Source organism: Myxocyprinus asiaticus, chromosome 30 (assembly GCF_019703515.2).
Source record: "Myxocyprinus asiaticus isolate MX2 ecotype Aquarium Trade chromosome 30, UBuf_Myxa_2, whole genome shotgun sequence".
Lineage (NCBI taxonomy): Eukaryota > Metazoa > Chordata > Actinopteri > Cypriniformes > Catostomidae > Myxocyprinus > Myxocyprinus asiaticus.
The window spans coordinates 13,394,006-13,416,949 of record NC_059373.1 but is presented as its reverse complement, the minus strand read 5'-3'; the positions used below and the strand labels follow the sequence as shown (position 1 = coordinate 13,416,949).

The 22,944-nt window shown below is 43.1% G+C and overlaps 2 protein-coding genes across 5 annotated transcripts in view; one reads left to right on the top strand and one right to left on the bottom strand.

Moving 5' to 3' along the window:
- aste1b (asteroid homolog 1b) overlaps window positions 1-22,944 on the top strand; it is a 311,837-nt gene that overhangs the window by 159,165 nt on the left and 129,728 nt on the right. The gene's annotated exons all lie outside the window — the stretch shown is intronic.
- Window positions 1-22,944, bottom strand: part of tax1bp1a (Tax1 (human T-cell leukemia virus type I) binding protein 1a) — a 44,642-nt gene that overhangs the window by 3,398 nt on the left and 18,300 nt on the right. Inside the window, exons 6-14 of one of the 3 annotated variants that reach the window (XM_051664721.1) lie at window positions 10,936-11,054; window positions 9,272-9,362; window positions 9,007-9,162; window positions 8,628-8,867; window positions 8,310-8,492; window positions 7,990-8,065; window positions 5,581-5,735; window positions 5,389-5,520; window positions 3,067-3,153 (exon numbers count right to left, since the gene is read on the bottom strand). In XM_051664721.1, the coding sequence (XP_051520681.1) occupies window positions 3,067-3,153; window positions 5,389-5,520; window positions 5,581-5,735; window positions 7,990-8,065; window positions 8,310-8,492; window positions 8,628-8,867; window positions 9,007-9,162; window positions 9,272-9,362; window positions 10,936-11,054 (1,239 nt within the window). Of the gene's footprint in view, window positions 1-3,066; window positions 3,154-5,388; window positions 5,736-7,989; window positions 8,066-8,309; window positions 8,493-8,627; window positions 8,868-9,006; window positions 9,163-9,271; window positions 9,363-10,935; window positions 11,055-22,944 lie in introns of all 3 variants that reach the window. The other 2 variants (XM_051664722.1, XM_051664720.1) reach the window with 2 other exon arrangements.

Genomic DNA, 22,944 nt, shown 5'->3' with positions numbered 1-22,944 from the left:
GATTGTTTGTCTTGTTTATGATGATGCATTGAGCACTGCTGCAGTTTAAATAAAAACACTCCCCTGCAGAAATGTACTTTTTAAGAGGCAAACAAATGATTCCTTGTCAAATAAGAATGATATTGTAGCTTTACCGGCAATGTATCTCATCTGTGATCAGATTTTCTAAAGGTGTGGCCAGTTTTGAGATCAGAAGGATTTTGTTAGGGAAGTAGGAACGCCTAGTAGCGACATAGAATACAGAAACTAGCGACATCAAGCCATAGTCGCTAACAGTGTGCATGGGCCTTAAAGCAATGTTTATTGTTACTGCAGTTACGTATGGCAATTCTAAATGAAGGATCTTGATCCTGAAATTGCAATTTGATGACATTCTTCTTAGGATCTCCTTTTGTGTTCCATGAAAGAAAACGTCATTTGGGTTTGACACAGCATGATGGTAAATGATAAACAGAAATGTTTCATTTTTTTGGTTTACTATCCTTTTAGCACAAAGGGACAAATCTTACTATTATAAAGATAATATATTACTATTTTAAGATAATACATTACCAGTCTTTAAATGGCACTGACATGGAGTATAACTCTCCTTCCTTTTTCACTCTATTTCTTGTCCTTTCTTTCCGAATCCTTTGACCCCATATCTTTGAGCCATTATTAGAGGAATTATACCCATATTTAACACAAGTGCTGATGGGTAATCAGGGAGCTGAATGTGGCATTTAGCTGTGACTCTTGGGGCTCAAACATTTACACTCAACCTGATTTCAGCATGTTACCAGCTTAGAATCAAAATAAAATATTTAATATTTAAAGATTCAACAGCACAAGCTAATAAATACCAGCTTTAGAAGATATTGCCTTTTTATTGGATTTTTCCCCCAGATAAACAGCACAATATGTTTGTGTATTTGATATAAAACTGCAACTTCTCAGTTACAATAATGAAAACAAATGTAAAAAACAAAATAGCTGATTAGAAAAGAATATCCCAGACTGATCTCATAGTGAATTCAGAAACAGTACTGTATGTAATTTTTTCTTTAGCTAAACTCGGTATGTGCTTACTGAAATTCGAAGCACTGCTCCCCAGTGGCCGAAGTGGGAAGTATTTTTGAATGTAAGGGCACATTTGGAGAAGGATATAGTTGCAGGCAGAGCTCCAAAAAGGGGCGAAAGCCCCTAACCTAACCCGTTCCCTAACCCTAACCGTGTGTGGTGTCGCCGCCTTTTGGAGTTGGCCCAGCCCTCTTTTGGAGTAACTCCGCACCTTCTGGAGTAAGCCCACCCCTTCTGGAGATTCCACAGAGGGGCACCAAAAAGCGAGTTGTTTTTAGCTGTAAAGAATGTAATACTGTGAAGAGGAATGCATATTTTATTAACTCTACTCCCAAACACAAACTCTTAATCTAACAATCAGTGGAGTAAAAATTTATTCTTAGAGGGAAAATGCAACATCAGAATTGCACTCGTCACTGATTATGCAAACATGATTACTTCCTGATTTCAGTGCGGGATGAGAACCCGGGTCTTCCACACTGTTGATGCAACATGCTTAATGCTAATTTATACAAACTGGGTGAACAGGCTTCGCTTAGTTCACCTAAAAATGATGACGAAATGCAGTGACGTTTTTGTTCTGCCAAGGTGTTCCTTTGGTGAGATTTCTCCTGTTCGCGTACATCTCTGAAATTCTTGACCCGAGAGAACTCGGCTGATCGAAGAGCACTGTTTATTGGTTAAAACTTTTCGTGGGTGTGGTTTGGACGTGACGCTTTTTATTTACAATTGCACGTGCCAGCTGAGGAGTTGTTACCTAGGTCACTGTCGTTAAAATGGATAACTTTTAAGAACGTCTCTCAGAAATTGTGTGGAAGTATACTTTTTTATACATGATTTGCAACACAAACTCTACAAAGAAGCACGGCCACGACAAATGAGTGGAGAGAGATTTGAATTTTTAAACGTGAAAGGGGCCGAGACAAGATTAATAAAGCAAAGAAGCAGCACAGCACTAAAAGTGGCGGTCCACAGAGAGAAAAACCTTCATTATTGGCTTTACTTGTAGCTGGAACAGTACGTTAAACACTGTGACAACACCCTAAATGAACTAATTTTAAAACGACGTTGCACATAGTATAAACGGTGGCTTCGTTTGCCTAGGGTGCTTTAGTTCATCCAGGAGAATAAAGGTTGGCTTCTTACAAAGTATAAACCAGGCTTTATACTTACTGGACGAACAGGCTTCGCTTGGTTCGCCTACAGCGAGATCCAACACAAAAGGTACTTTATTAGTACAAAAAAAAACAACAAAAAAACGTGCTTTTCAGTGGCCAACATAAAACTGCTGCGTTTCAGTCAGACACTGAAGCTTTGATGATGCACACACACTCCTCTACGTGCCTCTCCTCTCTCTCTCTCTCACTTCACTGGCGTCCGGCTTGCTCTTAAATTCATCTCCAACTCTCACTGCAATGACAAACAACTGTTAGAGACAATCATTGACAGGTGATGATCCTCACCGTTCTCATCTCCCAAACTCTCTCTCCATTCACAAGCCGGCGCTCAACCATGCCCCCACCACCACAGGAGCGATTGGATTTTTTAAGCGGAAGGGGCTCCGTGACAAGTTTAATAAAGCAAAGAAGCAACACAGCGCTAAAAGCGGCGGTCCACGGAGAGAAAAACCTGCATTATTGGCTTTACTTGTGGCTGGAATGGTACGTTAAACACCGTGACAACATCCTAAAAAAACGAATTTTAAAACGACGTAGCGTGTAGTATAAATGGCGGCTTCATTCGCCTAGGGTGCTTTAGTTTGTCCAGGAGATAAAAGTTTGACTTCTTCCATAGTATAAATCAGGCTTTACGGTTGCACCACAGGAGAAGGTAATCACACTTGAACCGATGAAAAATGTCTAATGGGAGATGGTGCTTGTCAGTAATTCTGCATAATAGGAAGCAACATTCCGACTTCCTGTGTGATCATGTTGCAAGGCCATATGGCTTGAGGTTGTTCTAAGAATTCAATAACAGGTGTAATAACTGCTTTATAAATGGTCTCACCTCTTCCAGTCTCTCCTTCTCCCTGGTCACCACCACAAGACTCTCTCTCAGTGCAGAAACTTCTTTGTCCTTCTCTGCTACCTGAGCCTAGGGAGGAATTCATACAATTTATTTTGAGAGGGATCTAGATGTAAATTTTTTAATCACTCTAAGAGCACCACTTTAACCCAGCATAAAATCTAATTGTTTGTAAACATGGATGGTGAGTCATATAGTGATATTTGAGTATTACAGATATTGGACTTTCAGTAACAAATTTAATTCTGTTACACTAAACTATTATATGGCTTTAGATGATGTGGAATGTAGTGCAAGAGTCATATTAACTACTTTTAAGGTGATTTTTGGCCTTTTTGGAGTTTTTTATCAGCCATTGGTCACCATGGACTTTAATTGTATGGAAAAGAGTTGCATGGACATTCTGCTAAATGTCTCATTTGGTAGGGATGCACGATATTGGCGGCCAATATATTATTGGCCGATAACCGGGAAAATCAAAATATTATCATGTCGATAATGGAATTGCCGCCGATAATTTGTTACGGTTTATTTGCTTGTGGATGAAATTCTCTGACTGCCTGCAGTGTCTTTCCTTCAGGCAGACTCAGGCGGTCTCAAGCGACAGTGTGCGTGTGCATACACAGCATGTTTCTATAAGTGAGAGCCAAGCTTATGTTGCTCTGTGAGGATTATTTTAACATCTCTGGTTTTAGTCATCTGCTGTAAGTAACGATGGCATTTTTCATATTCTGTTTGTTTCATGAGGCAATAAACGAAACGTGAGAAAAACATGCATGCATGTTACATAGTGGCTATCCTTTTCGCTTATTACTTCATGAAACATAAACAGAATGTGGTAAATAGCACGTCGTTACTTACATCGCAGCATTGCGATTAAAACAACTCCAAGCACAATCTAAAATGGCACATTTAATAAGTTATACAGTGGAACTGTCACAGATGAGCGCTGCAGCAAGCATCTGTGAATGAGACGTGCATAAGCACAAGCACGCACATTCATAACACACACAAACCACCGCTGCACTCGCAGTCCGGCTGCCAGCACTAATAATACACCATGGATACAGAGATTAGGGTTTGTTTTGTGTGTTTTGTTGTTAATATTCGTTATATGCAGTTTATTGCCTCATTTTGGTTTAATGAATTATTACAGCTGTTAGAAGTTCATTATTCTCTGTGAGCGAGTCACCAGGATTACCGTTAACACCTATATAAATAGGCCCCACAAGTGCATTATTATTTATTTCTCATTTCAAACAGCATACATCTGTAATATAGGCACATTTATGGTTTATGTTACATCTGTCAAACCTTAAATAGCAGTCCAAATTCCAAGCTTTTAAATGACACCAATTTAGATTTTAGAACCTTGTGTTTAAAAACACAAGGTTGAGAATATCTGGGTGAACTATTCCTTAAGTGCATATCCCGTCCTATATAAGGATGTTCTAAGGCAGACTCCATCGCTGCATTGAAGTGGTCCAAATCAGAGATGGCTCTGGTTGAACTTTTAGTTTGTATCGCTAAGGACCATCCTAGACAAGTACTGAAGAGACATTTGGACGGTCTCTAGGGCTTGCACCTTCACTGTCTATGACTGCCTTAAAGGGGAGCTTAGAATAGTTTGTATAGCTGAAGAAGACAAACATATGTATAGACTGACTGTGACCTTCTCACTGGGTTTACATAACTAGAAGTCTCTCATCTAAAAGAGAAAACAGCATCTCCCACTTACAGTCTGCTAATCTCTCCCTGTCTCTCTCTTTCTTTTGAGTTATTGTTGTGTAAATGCCTGTTTGGGTTTGAAGTTCTGTTGAAATGGGTTTGCTCAGGGCCCTTACCCTGTTCTGCGGTAAACACTCATAAAGCATTCAGTTTGAACGCGTCTTATTGTGTGTGTGCATGCACATGTGCACACGTGTTTAAACATGCTATAAATAAAAGAGTCTCTCCTTTGATGGTGTCTCCAGCTTTGTCCAAATACTCAGACAAGAAGAGTTTTTTACGATCCAGTCTCCTCTCCACTTGGCCAACCCTGTCCTTTATAACTGCTGTGCAAACGCACACAAGACTGATGGAAATGTGATACATCAGTGAACCAGAGCGTATGACCTAATATCAACCCATGGAAGTTCAAGCGTGTTTGCACGCTTGTGTGCGCTCATATTTTTCATCACTGCGTGAGCACACAAACAACGTGTCGGGTGCAATTTAATGTGTGTACATCTTTGGCTGACTTTTCCTGTTGGGTTGAGGTAACATGAAAAAATCATGCATTTCTGTATGTGTGCGTTTACGTACTTTAAACCTCTTCTCCTCACTGGAAAGGAGGAGCTTTAGGTTTTCACTGATGGTGCACTGCTCTCTCCATTTCTCCTCCATGCATGCGAGCTCAGTCTCTACTGACACACTACAGTCCTCCTCCTCCTCCTCTTCATCTTGCTCCTCCTCTTCATCTTGCTCCTCCTCCTCTTCATCTTGCTCCTCCTCCTCCTCTTCATCTTGCTCCTCCTCTTCCTCTTCATCTTGCTCCTCCTCTTCCTCCCCCTCCTTTTTCTCTTCCTTCCCCTCCTGTCCAGGTCCATTTTCATTCCTTGGTCTACTTGCATCTCTCTGCACCACAAGGTTTACTTCTGCAGGACATTGATCTGTGAACAGTATATAAGAAATTAATATAAAATAATATCACAAGTATTACAGAGACTTTAAGTTCTTTACTTTAAAATAAGCTGGAACATTTAATTATTGATTGATTTATTCATTTGTTTTGAGTATTGATTATGTTGGTCCTCCATCTAGAAACACTTAGACCACTGCAATCCTCATGTCGACTGTAACACTGCGAAGCCACCTACGGTTTTAGTGCTTGCAATATTAAAGGCTTAGTTCACCCAAAAATGAAATTCTCTCATCATTTATTCAACCTCATGCCATCCCAGATATGTATGACTTTCTTTCTTCAGCAGAACACAAAGATTTTTAGAAAATTATCTCAGCTCTGTAGGTCCTCACAATGCAAGTGAATAGTGACCAAAAGTTTGAAGCTTCAAAACCAACATAAGGGCAACATAAAAGTACTCCAGACAACTCTGGTGGTTAAATCCATATCTTCTGAAGCGATATGATAGGTGTGGGTGAAAAACAGATCAATATTTAAGTCCTGTTTCCTTCACTTTTACTTTCTCCTTCTGTTTTTGGTGATTCACATTCTAAGTGCACATCATCACCCCTTACTGGACAGGGAGGAGAATTTATGACAAAACAATATTGCAGGGTTCGTACAGATGCTTTAAAGTTAAATTCAAGGACTTTTCAAGCACATTGTTATTTGTTTTCAAGGACTATGCTCAAGATGTCATTAAAAAAATTCTTTATTTGTTAATTTTAAATAAAAATATTTATTGTTAATTTATTTTTATAAAATATTCTCACAGTAACATTCTTGGTTCATTCATGACAAAACTGATGTGCAATTGTAATGTGCTCCCTTAAAACACACTTTGCTTTCCAACAAAAGTGAATAACTGGGCCCGTAATGAGTAGTGCATATGACTCATGTGCTGTGTTCCCTGTTTTCTAAAGTCACACAACAGATTTATGTGAGGAACTGACCGCAATTGCAAATGAGTCATTCTCAATAAAATTTGACTAACAAAATATTTAAATTTTCCATTCAGTTCAGTTTTTGCCTATAAACGCTGAGGGTAAAAATTTGTAACATGTTGACATTAATTTGTATTCATAAAGGACAACTTGGCTGTTGTTCTTTCTTTTATTATTTAATTTTGTTTCACGAATGAAGCAAGTTAACACTAAGTTAACACTAATGAGGGTTAAATCGGTTACAACACCACATTTTGAGGGTTCAGTGGGGTACAACACCAAATATTTTTGTGTGAAAATATTAGTTAAAATGTGAATTAATAACTTTTTAACATGCTGGGGAAAGTCACTATATGCATATTTAAGCAGCCTCTAAACCTGGACCTTAAATTATTTTCCACTACTTTTTGTATTTAAAAAAAAAGAAAGTAAAACAAAAAAGTAAAAACAAAAAAACAAAACAAAAAAAAAAGCTTTCTTCAAAGCTGTCTTTACACAAGGGGGCACTAGACGGCTCACAAAACTGAATCCTCCATTGATCTGCATTCAAATCACAGAACGTTTTACATCTCATCTAATTTTTTCACTCTGGTGAGTTATTTTTAATTAAAACTGATAGCTGCAATGATTCATACATGTTAAATCCTCAACAGCAGTATCTATAAAATAAATATTTTTAAATCTTCCAGTAACAATTGATTGTGATTGGCCCATTCTGAACAGCGCTGCCAAAAGTAACAGGTGCCATGTGACAGTGCTGTCTGCTTCAGCAGTGGTCTAGTGGTCTGTCGTCGTGTTTTTCCGAAAATAAATAAATTAATTTCATTTATTGAACGATTTAAGCAACATGTTTTATGATTTTCTGTAATTCAAGAATTTTTTTATCACCTCTTGGTAAAAATGGCTATTATAAGGGTTTTCCAGGATTAACATTTGAAAAAGTCAAATTCAGGTACTTCAAGCACCTTGTACGAACCCTGATTATTGATCTGTTTTTCAACCAAACCTTTAAAATCATGTCTGAACACATGGATTTAACCACTGAAGTCATATGGATTACTTTTATGCTCCCTTTGTGTGGATTTTGGAGCTTCAAAATCTTGGCACCCATTCACTTGCATTGTGAGGACCTACAGTGCTGAGATATTCTTCTAAAAATTTTCATTTGTGTTCTGCAGAAGAAAGAAAGTCATACACATCTGGGATGCCAGGAGGGTGAGTAAATCATGAGAGAATTTTCATTTTTGGGTGAACTATCCCTTTAAAGTCAAGAAAAGAATGGCTTCAAATGATGGCTACCTGTAGGAGGCATCTCTGCATCTGGGGTGTGTAACTCCAATGTGGTGTCTGTAGATGCATCATTCCTGTTAGAGTCCTGAAACATACATAACATTGTCACAGTAGAACAATTCTGCTGATCTATGCTAAGGTCTACAGGCTCAACATTAGAGGGTCCTGTCACAATAAACTTCACTGATGGACCTAAACTAGGACAAAGAGTAAGCTTTCCTAAAAGTGCAGGGTGCAATTTCTGTGCCACCAGCAGCTTAAAATAGCATTCCAAAACATTTTCAAACAGGTTTCCCAAACTCTCCACAGCCATCATTTTATTTCCTCACCCCCTGCTGTGCCTCCTGTTGCTGGCTAAGTTTGGTGACTTGTCTTCGCAGACGTTGGCACTCTCTGTATTTCTCTTTGTAGTGCTCTGCAGCCATATTCAAACGCAGCTTCAGTTCCTCTACCTCCTTCTGGAGCTCTGCCTCCAGCTCAGAGACCACACCCACTCCCCCACCAGCCCCACCCTGACATTAAATAAAAAAGGCAAGAACAAAAGAGAGAGTGAAGCCACTTTATTTTGCATTGTATCAACGCAAACCATGTTTTCTGCATACTGTTACATGGTGCGTAACAATTTCCAGTAAAAACATTTTAATTACCGCTTCCTGTGGTGCCTGACTCCTCATCCTGTCCAGCTGATTCTGGGCATGTCTACATTCCTCCTGAGCTTCAGCTAAATGGGCTCGTAGGTCTTCAGCCTCTTGACGGACGCGGTACAGCTCAGCCATGGTGCGATCCCGCCCGCCGGAGGCGTCACGTAACTCAGAGCCCAACATGGCCGCTTGATGCCGTGTGGCCTGCAGCTGCTCCTCAGCCTGACGCAACTTTTCTTTAAGAGTCTGGAGATACACATGTAACACACACACACACACACACACACACACACACACACACACACACACACACACACACGTATGTGGGTGCGTTTGTGAATTGTCTGTGTCGCCACCTCTAGTGTGAATGTTGCTTGTCTCTTACAGCATCTGTGGAGTGTGTATCTCTGTCAGTGCGTAGTCTGTGCAGTTCCTCCTGGTACTGTGCGATGGTGACCTCCCTGTTCAGCTCTACCGCCTTCAGCATCTGCAGCTCTGCGCTGAGTTTAGTGTTCTCCAGCTCCGCGCTACGCACGTGAGACTGTACAAATACACAAATTATCACACACGGGGCAGTGCATTTCACAAAATAAGATTATACTGCTAACACTGTAAATGAAAAACGACACTTTTGGAAGTATGAAACTCACTTTGTAAAGTTCTCTCTCGTCCCTCTCATTCTTCAGTTGAGTTTGCAGACTGTCCCTCTCAGAAATCACCTTCTGCAGCTTGTCTCTCAAACTGAACAACAAAATCATCAGAACTCAGCATGTAAACCCTGTCCTTTAGACTGAAAATACAGTATGCAGCAGTGTTATTATCATTAATTAAAACTAAAATGAAAACTTAAATGAAAACATTTTTGTGAAGTGAAATAAAAATAAAAACTGAAATGACTGGAAAAAATTTAAACTAAACTTAAATACTTTTTCATAACGCCAAAACTAACTAAAATAAAATAAAAATGGCCTTGAATTAATTTGAGTTTTTTATACACAGTAGGGTGAATATGGGCAAAGGTGGGCAAACCTTAGTCAAAAGAAAAATTTAAGAAATACTCAAAACTGGAAAGAAAATACTTTGTAAACCCTCTCTTGACAAAATCCCAGATTTGTTTTCTGGCAGCTTTGGTAAAGTGGGACAGAGGAAAAATTATTCTATAGAAAATATCTACAAATCATTAGAAATTCATTTTTATATTTACACACTTTCACATCATAAAATCATCATATGTAACATTTACGAACATTAAGTCAACTTTTACTTTTTTAAGATTTGCTTCAAAATTCTGTCATTTTCTTTATCATTGTTTTTCCCACCGGTGGGATGTAAAATCATCAATGTAAAACCTCAAAAAGTTAATTGTTTACTTTTCAAAGATTAGTTTAGAAATGCTTTTTAACCATTTAAAGAAATACAGTACGGACATATAGGAGTCAAGCTAAACTGTCCCAGTTTACTCATCTTTACCCTATATTAAAAATTTGAAACATTTACAATCTACCTTAATGAGGAAGACGTTAATTACGTTATTGATGTTAGACATATTTAAATTATCCCAGTGAACACTTTAGCACTGGCTGTCATAAAACACTCAAACTAAAACTAAAACAAACTAAACTGAAGCTAGAAAACACTTAGAAAACAAAAACTAAACTCAAACTAACAAACAAAATGCAAAAACTACATTTAAATTACAAACTGAATATAAAATAGAAGTCAATGCTAAATTAAAAATCCAAAACTATAATAACCCTGGTATGCAGTATATTCTTCTTTTGAGATTGAGACTACATGGCCAAAAATCTGTGAACACCCCTTCAAGTTAACAGGTCTAGCTACTTCCGCTACACCTATTAATAACATCTGAAGAAAACCAGGCACAGAGCCATGCAATCTCTGCAGAAAACATTCAAAATGGGGCATACCAAAATTCACAAAGCATGAATTGCAAGAATTGAATACATAGTCTGATGTGGAAGAACTTGATTGGCCTGCACAAAGCCCAGACCTGAACCCCTATTCAACTTTGTGATGAATTGGAATGCAGACTGCCACCAGGCCCCTGTTACCAACACCTGTTCTTGAGTCTGAATGGGAGAAAATCCCTGCAGCCATGTTCAAACATCTATTGGAAAGCCTTCTCAGAAGAGTGGAAACTGTTATAGAAGTAAAGGAAGGACCAACTCCCTGTTAATGCGGGTATTCAGTTGTCCACTTACTTTTGGCCATGCAGTGTGTATCCAAAATGTAAAATTTGTGTGTAATTTAAATTATTACATGTATGTTATGTGTATATGTGTGTGGGCCTCACCAATCTAGTTCGGCCTCTTTAAGAACAGACTTTTGCGTTACTTCTAGCAGGTCTTGTTCAAGCTGCCTTACTCTGGCCTGGGCCGCCTCCTTCTCCTTGCACAGTCCTTTCTGCAGCTCCTGTCATTGGACAGCAATGCCATCAATCATACCGTTCCAGCCAATCGCAATGCACAAGCAGGTATTTCATCTAATTGCAATGTTGAAATGGTCAAAACTGATTCAAAAGTGATTCAACCAGTTATTAAGCGTTGATTAAACTCTAAAATAAAATACAAATTAAAAACAACACAAAAAAACAAACACATATTCACTGTTAATATGGATGAACCAATCTGTAAATGTAATCATATCATTAGTGCTATATCTTAAAATTGTTGTTTAATTGTAATGTAATAATTAGTTTTGTGATTAGAAAACCATTGGAATATTATTTCATTTAAAGGGTTAGTTCACCCAAAAATGAAAATTCTCTCATCATTTACTCACCCTCATGCAATCCCAGATGTGTATGACTTTCTTTCTTCAGAACACAAATGAAGATTTTTAGAAGAATTTCTCAGCTCTGTAGGTCCATCCAATACAAGTGAATGGGTGCCAAACATTTTAAGCTCCAAAATCCAAATAAGGGCAAAATAAAAGTACTCCAGACGACTCTGGTGGTTAAATCCATATATTCAGAAGTGATATGATAGGTATGGGTGAGAAATAGATCAATATTTAAGTCTTTTTTTTTTTACTATAAATTCACCTCCCTGCCCAGTCAATTTCCACTTTACTTTCACTTTCTCATTCTTCTTCTTCTGTTTTTGGTGATTCACAGTCTTAATGCATATCACCCCCCACTGGGCAGGGTGTAGAATTTATGACAAAAAATTAAATTACTGTTTCTCAACCACACCTATCATATCATGTATGAGCACACGGATTCAATTACTGGAGTCAAATGGATTACTTTTATGCTCCCTTTATATGGATTTTGGTGTTTCAAAATGTTGGTACCCATTCACTTACATTGTGAGGACCTACAGAGCTGAAATATTCTTCTAAAAATCTTCATTTGTGTTCTACAGAAGAACAAAAGTCACACACATCTGTGTTGGCATGAATGTGAGTAAATCATGAACTATCCCTTTAAGGCATAGTTACTTGGCACACAGTCGGTTGAGCCTTAAATAAGTAACTTCCGCTTAGTCACTTGTTTTAGTGTGACCTGTGGGTTACAGAATAATCTGCGAGAAATTACGCAGACTTCAACCTCACACACTCTTTGACAGATTTTCCCGATACAAATCGGAAGAGAGGAAAATAAATTACCAAAAAAGCAAGTATTTGCCTGATTTGGTCTATCATAGAAAACAAAAAGTACTGAGATTAAAGGTGAGATGTGTAATTTTTTTTATGTTAAATTACTGTCTCCTAGCCCCTTTTAAAGGAATATTCTGGGTTCAATACAAGTTAAACTTAGCTGACAGTATTTGTGGCATATTGTTGATTTCCACAAAAAGTATTTTCGAATTTTCTTTAAAAAAGCAAAAAATCTGGATTACAGTAAGGCACTTAAAGGCAGAAATGTGAAGCTAATAATTTTATAAAAGCACTTGCATGCAGAGGTGGGTAGTAACGCACTACATTTACTCTGTTACATTTACTTGAGTAACTTTTTGGAAAAATGTACTTTTATGAGGATGTTTTATGGTGGGTACTTTTCACTCTTACTCAAGTAAATTTCTAATGAAATTTTTTTACTTTTACTTCATTACAATGGGTAGCGTTCCTGTTGTTGCATTACTGGTTTTAATTTAAGAAGTGTTAATAAATGTGTAATTTAATGAGATTTTTGAATGGGACTCTTACGACAGCGTAACTTCACAGCTGCAAGCTGTCACTCGGGTCACGTTCAATTCTACAGCAGCAAGAATGCAAAACAAACAGTTCTTCACTCCATGCAATGCCTTCATTTTACACCAAGACAAGGATATATTTCAAGATTAAAACTGCAGCTCCAACTTAAGAAAACATGGTGAAGTAAGTTTTAGAGATTGTAATAATTTGACAACATCTGTGTCATGATGATGTTCATACATTTTCAGTGTGAATCTGTAACTATGGGCTCTTATGACCTCAGCAGGGCCGGCCTGTGGGTTTGTGGGGCCCTAGGCGAAATCATGAAAACCCACATAACTATGTGTACAACTTTATTTAGAGTAACAAAATCAATAAAAACAAAAAGTTGGCCAGAATGTGTGAAAAAGTGAATAAAAGTAAAAATAATTACATATTTTAAATAGGGCCTATAAACACAACACCTCGAATTATATATTTGTAAACAAATGTAAAGAATAAACACATATCTCTTAGGAAGCAGAGCTCTTTGCAGATTAATTGCTCATATTTTCACTCTATGCAAGTTTTTTGCATCTTTATATCGACAGTGTCTGAATTCCTTCCCCAGCAGATTATTCTTGAGAAAACTTCAAAAGCCCTAATGATTTGACAAGTGCTGTTTCTGCTATCCTTTACACAAAATAAGCCTCAAAGGCTCAAATAGCCACAAAGCAATATTTTTCATAACTTATTTCCTGTGTTTCTGTCAGGCGTGCGCATTAGTCATCAAGGTGTGCGATCTGTGTCTAATAACACTGTTATAAGAAGCCGTGCTCCAATTCCCAGCAATGCTTTGCGTTATGAATAAATTATGCATATTAGTGTGTACTGGTTAGCTTTATTTCTTGCTGATTTTAGATACACTGCTGTTATATTATTTGATGTAAGTTATTTGTCTTTTCGTGATTATTCAGAGCTCATTTTATACTTAATAGGATGTTTTTAGTTTTCACCATCATTGTGAATTGTATGTTAAATGATCAGGTCCATGCATGTTGTTGATTGCTCCCTTGAGTGTGTGCGTGTTAGAAGTCACTGAATTGTGGAGAATTTCAAAATAAAAGTCATTAATGTTTCTCAATTTTATGACTTGATCATTTACTTTGCTCGTGTTCGCGGGGCCCCCCCCAGGCACGTTGGGGCACTAGGCGGCTGCCTGTATTGCCTGTAGGACGGGCCGGCCCTGGACCTCAGTTTCTCAGTTTACATTTTTATATCAGCGCCGCAACATATCAGTGCCTACGGTATAAATCCTTGTAAACATCCGCGTTAAGTGCAAACGTTTTGCCCTGCCGATCGCGATTGTAAGCAAACACAGATAAGGTGCAATTTACTCTTTGTGTACATAACTAATTATCTAAATTCTTTCGACACCAAAAATGCTGGAACTACACTGAACTAAATTCACGCAGGATGTAAAACGCTTTGAAATAATGATAGAAGGCATGAATAAAGCATGATCTTCCTTCAGTGTATAATTAAACATTATATATAATTTGGGACTGTGGAATATTGTTCACATTTTTCACTGTAATATTTACTAGAAAAGGTTTTCCAAATTTCTCTTCTAATTGACAGATTCGTCTAAATCTGAGAAGCATCCTTAAAGTGATAGTTCAGCCTTTAATTAATATTCTGTCATCATATTCCCGCCCTCATGTTCTTCCAACCCCGAGAAACTTTCTGTATTTCTGTGGAAAATGAAAAAAGATGTCAGACAGAATGTTAGGGACTGACACAATTCCCTTTCAAAATATGAAGGGGGGAAAAAAAACATGCAGTGAAAGTAAATGATGATTAATGGTAGCATTCTGTTTAACATCTCCTTTAAGGAATAATTTTCCTAAAAATTGAAAATTCTCACATCATTTACTCACCCTCATGCCATCCCAGATGTGTATGTTTTTTTCTTCTGCTGAACACAAAGATGTTTAGAAGAATATCTCAGCTCTGCTGGTTCACAGAATGCAAGTGAATGGTGATCGGAACTTTGAAGCTCATAAAGCACATAAAGACAGCATTAAAGGAATTCAAATGACACTGGTTCAATCTACACTATGTCTTCAGAAGTGATATGATAGGTGTGGGTGAGAAACAGATCAATATTTTAATTCTTTTTTACTAATAAATCTCCAGTTTCATATTCTTCTTTTTGTGTTTTTGGGGATTCAATTCTTTGTGCATTTCACCACCTACTGGTCAGGGAAGAGAATTAATAGTAAAAAAGGACTTTATATATTATAAAGTTACAGATATTTAACTGAATCTCACCCACACCCATCATATCACTTCTGAACACAAGGATTAAACCACTGGAGTTGTATGAATTACTTTTATGCTGCCTCTATGTGCTTTTTGGAGCTTCAAAGTTCTGGTCACCATTCACTTGCATTGTATGGACCTACAGAGCATAAATATCTTAATTTGTGTTCTGCAGAAGAAAGAAAGTCACAAACATCTGGGATGGCATGAGGGTGAACTTTCCCTTAAATATGATGCATAGAAGAAAGCCATATGGGTTTGAACAACATGATGGTGAATGATGACAATTTCCATTATTAACAATAATATTATTAATAGTTTTATTATTATTATTAATAATAATAATTTTGTAATGCATGTTAAATGTGTGTCATGTACTGGAATATAGGAGAGCAAACATCCATTATGTTATATGTGAAAGTAAATAGTTACTCACTACTTGAGAATTCTTTTTATTGGATACTTCCTTACTCTTACTAGAGTCATTTTTAACATTATTACTTTTATTTAAGTAATTCTTTTTTTAAAGTAACTGTACTTTTACTTGAGTAAAGTTTTTTTGGCTACTCTACCCACCTCTGCTTACATGAATTCTTCTGTTAAAACTTGTGTTATTTGAGCTGTAAACCCAGCAAACAGGGGATGTCCCACGAACGTTCACCAAAGTCGGCATTTGGTCATTTTTGTAACGTTCACTGCAGGATGTTCCCAGGACATTTTGGACATTCCCAACAAGTCACATTTTCGTCTGGGCAAAACGTTCTGAAAATGATGTAAAATAACATTCATCTTTGGTCCCACAACAGACGTTTTCACAACATTCAGATCTTATAAGAATGCGTTTAATTTTAAGGATGCAATTTACAGATGGGTTACTTTACCTCCAAACGTGCAAAACGCATCCATCCGTATCCATGTGTTGCCTTCTCTCATCAGACCTGCCTTGTTAATTTTTCAGCAATTTGTTTTACAGATTACAGAAACAAAACTTTGTTTTAGGTTTGAATTAAGCCTACTGGAGGAATCAGCGGTAAATGAGGAGCTCAAACGAGGTGTTTTCCAAACTGCATTTCTGCGTTCTAGAAGGGCACTGCGGGAAGGGGAAACCACTCATAGGGTCGTTCCCAACTAAAGTAAGAATTTTGTATTAAATTTTTTCACGAATTCAGGGTCCTACCGCAAGACTGTTAGCGAAGGGTACAATCACATGCTTCCTTCAAATTGCCCACATCAAGAGCTCTGTCCTTTGGAGTGAGTATAGGGCATAGGGATGATCACTTTCGATTGGAATTCACCCAGAAACACTGCCAGACAGACACGCCTACACACCTGCGCGAGCGCCTTTAAAAATCAGAGTTCTGCACATGCGCAAATTTTGAATCTCTGAGGCCAACTGTCAGTCGACGCGTCTCTGGAAAAAAGGTAAGCATAAATATATTTCCCTATCTGTCTCTCACTCGACGTTGTGTCGATGTAGTGACACTAGGGGTCACTCTTGGGAGCCTGAGACACCTCTGGTCTTTGATAAAAGGCCACTGAAAATTGGCGAGTGGTATTTGCATGCCACTCCCCCGGACATACGGGTATAAGAGGAGCTGGTATGCAACCACTCATTCAGATTTTCTCTTCAGAGCCGAACGGTCATGCTCACTGAGCTGAATAAGAAAGCAAGCCACCCCAGAGGCTCCCGCCTCGGTCCTTTTACCCACGGGTATGAGGCAAGCGTGGCTAGCACTGGGGGCGATTTGGGGACCCCAATGGGACCGCATCCACCGGGTATCCCCCCGCGGACCTCCCATTCCCCAACACGCTCTTCTGCCCCGATCGGGCTTCTGGATGAGTCCGCCGGCTTGTCTCACGGCGAGTTCGACCTCTTATTCGGAGCCCACGAAAGTGATGAGCTCTCGAGCGCAGCATCAGAGAGCGGGCTCGTCCAGTCAGAAGCCTCAGCTGGGCTCCTCCCTTCGGGGTCGATCGCCCAGTCACAGGCTGACGCGGAGATGACGACATGCTTTCCCGGGCAGCCGCGAGCGTCGGCTAGAGTGGAACTCACTGCTCTTCCCTGAACCCTCGCAGCTCGGTGACTGGTTCCTGGGCTCGCAGCGCCGTCCAAAGCCACGCCCCGCCCCAGTTCCTTTCTTCCCGGAAGTGCATGAAGAGCTGACAAGGTCACGGAAGGCACTTTTTACTGCCCGGTCCCGATCTTTTCAGCTTCCCCGCCCTCACTACCCTTGATGGTGGGGCGGCCAAGGGCTATTCGGCAATCCCCCGGTGGATAAAGGCGCACGAGGTGCACCTGTGCCCGCAGAGCGCCGCCACCTGGCGCGGGTGCCCAAAGCCCCCGTCCAAGGCCTGTAGGTTTACGTTGTCTCTGACGGCCAAGGCCTACGGTGCTGCTGGACAAGCCGCCTCCGCCCTGCACGCCGTGGCTCTCCTGCAAGTCCGCCAAGGCGCTAAAGGAACTGCACGAGGATAGTTCCGCCCCAGGATTGATGCAGGAACTGCGCTCGGCGACCGACCTCGCTCTCCGAGGGACGGAGGTCACAGCGCGGTCTCTCGGGCGGACGATGGCCACACTAGTGGTCCAGGAGCACCACCTTTGGCTCAACCTGGTTGAGATGGGTGAGGCTGACAAGACATGATTCCTTGCTGCCCCCATTTCCCAGGCGGGCCTATTCGGCGACACCGTCGAGAACTTTGCCCAGCAGTCTTCGATGGAAAAGCAATAGATGGATGCTAGCCGGCATATCCTGCCCCGGCACGGCTCAAGATCCCGCACCCCATCCACTCATCGCCAAGGGCGTCCCCCTGCGGTGACTGTACCGGCTCTGCCGCAGCCCGCCCTTTCGGCCCAGCCCCGGCGTGGAGCCCACCGCAGGAAGCAGACACCACCCGTCTCACGGCCGCCCAGAACCCATGAAAGGCTTCAAAGTGCCCTTGAGACGGGCGACCCAGGGACAACGAAACTCGCTGCTCTGGAGCTGGTAAGCAGATCTCCATCTTTTTGTTACCTTTTGCATTTAATTGCGCTGCATGCCCAAGTGGCTGCAGTCCTCAAGAGCTCAGCAAGAGCGGTTTCCTTGTTCCCTGGGTCACGTATCCGGTGTGCACGGCCGTCATCACGACCACCGTCCACCACTCTATTTGGCAGGTTTGGCGCTCCAGCGGCGGTCTCCCGCCCCTGAACGCTCAGCTGTGGCACAAATCCGCCCCCGATGTGACAGTCTCCATGGGTCACGAGGACAGGCCTCTTCCTCCCCCATCCCAGGCTGTTCCGGGGGTGGTCACAAGGAGCCAGGTAAGTGTTTCGATGTCCTTAGACTCAGCACAACCACGACGTGGTGTGGCACCTCGAGCTCCGCCCCGCCGCGAGGCCCCACCTGCCGGTACGTCCTATGGCGTTGTCCCTTTGGTCCCCCTTGCGTGGAACTTGTACGCATGCCTTGCGCTTTCCAATCCGTCATGAGGGCTGGTGCGGACCGTCCAACTCGGCTGCGCGATTCACTTTGCCGGGCCTCCGCCCAGGTTCAGCGGTGTCCACTTCACCTTGGTGAAGGACGAAAACGCTGCTACCTTGCGCGGAGATCGCTACCCTCCTACGAAACCTGTCCCTCCAGCCAAGATGAAGGGGTTTTTCAACCCCTACTTCATCGTACCGAAAAAAGGCGGTGGGTTGCGGTCAATCTTGGACCTGTGAGTTCTGAACTAGGCTTTACACAGACTCCCGTTCAAGATGCTGACGCAAAAACGCATTCTGGCGAGCGTCTGGCATCAAAATTGGTTCGCGGCGGTAGACCTGAAGGATGCGTACTTCCACGTCTCGATCCTTCCTCGACACAACCCTTCCTGCGGTTTGCGTCCGAGAGTCAGGCGTATCAGTACAAAGTCCTCCCTTTCGGCCTGTCCCTGTCTCCTCGCATCTTTACAAAGGTCGCAGAGGCTGCCCTTGCCCCGTTAAGGGAGGTGGGCATTCACGTTCTCAACTATCTTGATGACTGGCTAATCCTAGCTCATTCTCGAGACATGTTGTGCACACACAGGGACCTGGTGCTCTCACACCTCAGCCGACTAGGGCTTCAGGTCAACTAGGAAAAGAGCAAGCTCCTCCCGGTTCAGAGCATCTCTTTTCTCGGTTTGGAGTTGGACTCAGTCTCCTTGACGTTGCGCCATACGAACAAGCGCGCCCAGTCGGTGCTGGCCTGTTTGAAGGCGTTCAAACAGAAAACAGCAGTTCCACTGAAACTTTTTCAGAGGCTCCTGGGGCATATGGCATCCTCGGCGGTGGCCAGCCCGCTCGGGTTGATGCATATGAGGCTGCTTCAGCACTCGAGTCCCGAGATGGGCATGGCGCCATGGGACATGTCGCGTGGTCATCACGCCAGTCTATCACCTTCGTTTCTACAGGCAGGTGTTCCTCTAGAACTGGTCTCCAGGCGCGTCGTGGTCATGACAGATGCCTCCAAAACGGGCTGGGGCGCTGTTTGCAATAGGCACGCAGCCGCCGGCCTCTGGACAGGTCTGCGACTGCATTGGCACATCAACTGCCTCGAGTTGTTGGCAGTTCTGCTCGCCCTGCGGAGGTTTCGGCCGTTGATCCAGGGCAAGCACGTGTTAGTTCAGACAGACAACACGACAACGGTAGCATATGTCAACCGCCAAGGCAGTTTGCGCTCTCGTTGTATGTCACAACTCGCCCGCCGTCTCCTCTGGAGTCAGCAGCACTTCAAGTCGCTGCAAGCCACTCACATCCCGGGCAACCTCAACACTACAGCGGACATCCTGTCACGACAGGTTACCCTCAGGGGAGAGTGGAGACTCCACCCTCAGGTGGTCCAGCTGATTTGGAGTCGATTCGACAGGCACAGGTGCACCTGTTCGCCTCCCAAGAATCCTCCCCACTGCCCGCTCTGGTACGCCCTGACCGAGGACCCCTCGGCATAGACGCGCTGGCACACAGCTGGCCCCCTGGCATGCGCAAATATGCGTTTCCCCTAGTGAGCCTGCTTGCACAGACCCTGTGCAAGGTCAGGGAGGACGAGGAGCAGGTTGTCCTGGTAGCACCCTACTGGCCCGCCCAGACGTGGTGCTCAGACCTCATGCTCCTCGTGACAGCTCCCCCCTGGCGAATTCCCCTTAGGAAGGACCTTCTTTCTCAGGGACGGGGCACCATCTGGCACCCGCGCCCAGACCTCTGGAATCTCCATGTCTGGCCCCTGGATGGGACATGGAAGACCTAAGCGGTCTACCATCTGCGGTGGTAGACATGATCACTCAGGCTAGGGCCCCCTCTACGAGGCACCTGTATGCCTTTAAGTGGCATCTGTTCACTAGGTGGTGTTCTTCCCGTCGGGAAGACCCCCAGAGATGCGCAGTCGGATCAGTGCTTTCCTTCCTGCAGGAGAGGTTGGAAGGGAGGCTGTCCCCTTCCACCTTGAAGGTGTACATTGCCGCCATAGCAGCACACCACGACGCAGTCGACGGTAAGTCCTTAGGGAAGCACGACCTGATCATCAGGTTCCTAAGAGGCACCAGGAGGCTGAATCCCTCCAGACCGCGCCTCGTTCCCTCATCGGACCTCTGTAGTTCTTCAGGGTCTACAGAGAGCCCCCTTTTTGCCTTTGCAGTCAGCCGAGCTCAAGGCACTCTCCTTGAAGACTGCCCTCCTGACTGCGCTCACTTCCATCAAGAAGGTAGGTGACCTTCAAGCGTTCTCTGTCAGCGATACGTGCCTGGAGTTTGGTCCAGGTTACTCTCACATGATCCTGAGACCCTGACCGGGCTATGTGCCCAAGGTTCCCACCACCCCTTTAGGGACCAGTTAGTGATCCTGCAAGCGCTGCCCCAGGAGGAGGCAGACCCAGCCCTGTCGTCGCTGTGTCCGGTGTGCGCTTTACGCATCTATTTGGATCGCACGCAGAGCTTTAGAATCTCTGAGCAGCTCTTTGTCTGCTTTGGTGCACAGCGGAAAGGAAGCGCTGTCTCCAAGCAGAGGATCGCCCACTGGCTCATTGACGCTATAGCTATGGCATATGTCGCCTAGGACATGCCGCCCCCAGTAGGGCTACCAACCCATTCTACCAGGGGTGTAGCGGCTCCCTGGGCCCTGGCCAGGGGTGCCTCTCTAACAGACATTTGCAGAGCAGCAGGCTGGGCAACACCCAACACCTGTGCAAGTTTCTACAACCTCCGGGTGGAACCGGTTTCGTCCCAGGTAGTGGCACGCAACAAGCGGATAAGCCCGGGATAGCTGGCCGGGTGTATCGCTTGCACATAGCGCCTTCCACCTCCCTTGGAGCTGAAGACGTGCGCCATTAATTCCCAGTAGTGTTCACAAACTTTGTTCCCTGGTTGACTTCCTCCGAGCCCTGTGGCAGTCGAGTTTTTGGAGACCCACTGCCAGCCCAGTACACGCGCTAACTAAGAGCCCTGATCTGGAGTAGGTGCTCCGCATGTGGCGGTTCCCTGTAAGGCTAACCCCATGCGATATATATCTTCCACTAATATAGTTCTTTTCTGCTCCCCATGGCTCAGCCCCTCTGCCCCAGTCTCCATGTTTGTAGTAACTCTTCCCCCATTGGGCAGGATCTACCTTGAAGACTCTCCACATGGTTGGAAAGACCGTGTGACGTATTCTTCCACTTAAATATCCCCCCCTCTCTTTGGGCGAGGTGTGGTCTCCGCGGTGTCTTCCCCTTGGGAGGGACACCCCCCAACTAGACCTGGTGGCCCAGTTGGATAATCCCCCTTCTTTTTTAGGGAGTGGAAAAAGGGAAGGGGAAAAGAGGCCACGACTGGGTTAAGCCTGTCTCTATCTTTGGGTAGTCGACTTGTCCCCAGAAAGGGCCGTTCGACACTCATAACTATGTTGGGGGAGGTTACGTGTCGACCTGGTGCACTGGCTATGAGGCACACAGCAGTCTACCCACCACACACCGCCAGTTCACGTAACACAGTTCAGCCAGTTGTGGCGTTTCGTATAGGGACCCCTAGTGTCACTACATCGACACAACGTTGAGTGAGTGACAGATAGGCAACGTCATGGTTACTGGTGTAACCTCCGTTCCCTGATGGAGGGAACGAGACGTTGTGTCCCTCCTGCCACAACGCTGAACTACCCGCTGAAATGGCCGGACCTTATATCGGCTCCTCAGCATAAAACCTGAATGAGTGGTTGCATACCAGCTCCTTTTATACCCGTATGTCCGGGGGAGTGGCATGCAAATACCACTCGCCAATTTTCATTGGCCTTTTATCAAAGACCAGAGGTGTCTCGTGCTACCAAGAGTGACCCCTAGTGTCGCTACATCGACACGTCTTGTTCCCTCCATCAGGGAACGGAGGTTACACCAGTAACCATGACGTTTTAGTCATCATTTTACACAGTGGTTTGTACATATATCATCGAGTTTCACTTTAGAGTTGAAATGTTTTATCCTTCAGTGTTTTAAAAACTTTCCTGCTTCATAATTTGAAATTTGAAATGGCCTGTTTGTGCACAGCCAGTCTTCCATGTGGCAGCAGGTAACCGTGGTTAATTTAGATATTTCACCATGTTAGACTAATTTCAGTTATTGGAGATGGGCAACTTCAACATGATTAGTTTCGAATCCAGGGCGTGCTGAGTGACTCCAGACAGGTCTCCTAAACAACCAAATTGGCCCAGTTGCTAGGAAGGGTAGAGTCACATGGAGTAACCTCCTCGTGGTCACTATAATGTGGTTCTCGCTCTTGGTGGGGCGTGTGGTGAGTTGTGTGTAGATGCCGCGGAGAATAGCATGAAGCCTCCACACGCGCTATGTCTCCGTGGTAGCGCGCTCAACAAGCCACGTGATAAGACACGCAGATTTGACTGTCTCAGATG